The sequence below is a fragment of the Salmo salar genome, chromosome ssa08, assembly GCF_905237065.1.
Source record: "Salmo salar chromosome ssa08, Ssal_v3.1, whole genome shotgun sequence".
Taxonomy (NCBI): Eukaryota; Metazoa; Chordata; class Actinopteri; order Salmoniformes; family Salmonidae; genus Salmo; species Salmo salar.
The window spans coordinates 26,353,052-26,355,551 of record NC_059449.1 but is presented as its reverse complement, the minus strand read 5'-3'; the positions used below and the strand labels follow the sequence as shown (position 1 = coordinate 26,355,551).

Below are 2,500 nucleotides of genomic sequence, written 5' to 3'. Positions count from 1 at the left end.
AGTGTCTTCACTGACATTCTCCACCTCACCCTGACCGAGTCTGTAATACCTACATGTTTCAAGCAGACCACCATAGTCCCAAGAAAGTTAACATAACCTGTCTAAATGACTACCGCCCCGTAGCACTCACATCAGTAGCCATGAAGTGCTTTGAAAGGCTGGTCATGGCTCACATCAACACCATCATCCCAGACACCCCTAGACCCACTCCAATTCGCATACCGCCCCAACAGATCCACAGATAACGCAATCTCAATTGCACTCCACACTGCCCTTTCCCACCTGGACAAAAGCTCCCTCAACGTGAGCAAGACAAAGGAGATGATCGTGGACGACAGGAAAAGGAGGAGCGAACATGCCCCCATTCACATCAACCGGGCTGTAGTGAAGCAGGTCGAGAGTTTCAAGTTCTTTGGTGTCCACATCACCACCAAACTATCATGGTCCAAACACACCAAGACAGTCGTGAAGAGGGCACGACAACACCTTTCCCCCTCAGGAGACTGAAAAGATTTGGCATGGGTCCCCAAATCCTCAAAAAGTTCTACAGCTGCACCATCGAGAGCATCCTGACCGGTTGCATCACCGCCTGGTATGGCAACTGTTCGGCATCCGACCGTAAGGCACTACAGATGGTAGTGCATACGGCCCAGTACATCACTGGGGCCAAGCTTCCTGCCATCCAGGACCTCTATACCAGGCGGTGTCCGAGGAAGGCCCCAAAAATGGTCAAAAACTCCAGTCACCCAAGTTTGATTTGATTTGACCTACAGAAAGATGAACCTAGAGAAGAGTTTCCTAAGCAAGCAGGTCCCGGAGCTCTGTTCACAAACACAAACACACCTCACAGAGCCCAGGACAGAAACACCATTAGACCCAACCAAACATGAGAAAACAAAAAGATAATTACTTGACACATTGGAAAGAACTAACAAAAAAACTGAGCAAACTAGAATGCTATTCGGCTCTAAACAGAGAGTACACAGTGGCAGAATACCTGACCACTGTGATTGACCAACATTTAAGGAAAGCTTTGACTATGTACAGACTCAGTGAGCATAGCCTTGCTATTGAGAAAGGCCCCGTAGGCAGACCTGACTCTCAAGAGAAGACAGGCTATGTGCACACTGCCCACGAAATGAGGTCGAAGCTGAGCTGCACTTCCTGACCTCCTGCCAAATGTATGACCATATTAGAGACACATATTTCCCTCAGATTATACAGATCCACAAAGAATTTGAAAACAAACCCAATTTTGATGAACTCTCCATATCTACAGGGTGAAATACCACAGTGTGCCATCACAGCAGCAAGATTTGTGACCTGTTGCCACAAGAAAAGGTCAACCAGTGAAGAACAAACACCATTGTAAATACAACACATATTTATATTTATTTATTTTCCCTTTTGTACTTCAACTGTTTGCACATAATATGACATTTGTAATGTCTCTATTATTTTGGAACTTCTGTGAGTGTAATATTTACTGTTCATTTGTATTGTTTATTTCACTTTTGTTTATTATTACTAGATAACACTTGCTTTGGCAATGTTAACATATGTTTCCCATGCCAATAAAGCCCTTAAATTGAATTGAAATGAGAGAGAGAGCGAGAGAGCGAGAGAGAGAGAGAGAGAGAGAGAGAGAGAGAGAGAGAGAGAGAGAGAGTTAAAGAGCATTAGTTCCATTTGGCAACATGACACTTTATGGTACCGCGGTGTCCTGTGCCATCCTTACCTCTACCTTACCTGTCTGTGTGCCAGTTGGGGTTCCACTGTTTTTAATGGTCCTCTGTCTATTCTAATCTCTTCCTGCCTCCTGAGTGACTGACAGATTCCATTTATGGCCCTCCTTCCTGCACACCAGAAGCTTGGCAAGTACACAACATCCAGAAAAATACTGACTAAACGTGATGTCTACACATAAACCCAACATCAAAGATGTCAAATACATTCTGCCACCTTGAGCTAGTTTAGCCCACTGAGCTTAAGTCCTCCTCCTCCTCCTTACCTGACCATGCTGCCGCCCCGTCCTGTAGTTCTGGTTGGTCCTCCTCCTCCTCCTCCTCTTCCTCCTCCTCCTTACCTGACCATGCTGCCGCCCAGTCCTGTAGTTCTGGTAGATCCTCCTCCTCCTCTTCCTCTTCCTCCTCCTCCTCCTTACCTGACCATGCTGCCGCCCCGTCCTGTAGATCTGGTTGGTCCTCCTCCTCCTCCTCCTCCTCCTTACCTGACCATGCTGCAGCCCCATCCTGTAGTTCTGGTAGATCCTCCTCCTCCTCTTCCTCCTCCTCCTCCTTACCTGACCATGCTGCAGCACCGTCCGTGTATATCTGGTTGGTCCTCATCCTCCTCCTCCTCCTCCTTACCTGACCATGCTGCCGCCCAGTCCTGTAGTTCTGGTTGGTCCTCCTCCTCCTCCTCCTCCTCCTCCTCCTCCTCCTCCTCCTCCTCCTCCTCCACCTTACCTGACCATGCTGCCGCCCCGTCCTGTAGTTCT

At 47.8% G+C, this 2,500-nt stretch overlaps 1 protein-coding gene across 2 annotated transcripts in view; it reads right to left on the bottom strand.

Moving 5' to 3' along the window:
• The window catches only part of LOC123744251 (sodium-dependent phosphate transport protein 2B), a 53,233-nt gene that overhangs the window by 29,754 nt on the left and 20,979 nt on the right, over positions 1-2,500 (bottom strand). The window contains exon 3 of one of the 2 annotated variants that reach the window (XM_045723081.1): positions 2,469-2,500. This exon is cut by the window's right edge and continues 106 nt beyond it. In XM_045723081.1, the coding sequence (XP_045579037.1) occupies positions 2,469-2,500 (32 nt within the window). Of the gene's footprint in view, positions 1-2,011; positions 2,364-2,468 lie in introns of those variants that run through there. The other variant, XM_045723080.1, reaches the window with a different exon arrangement.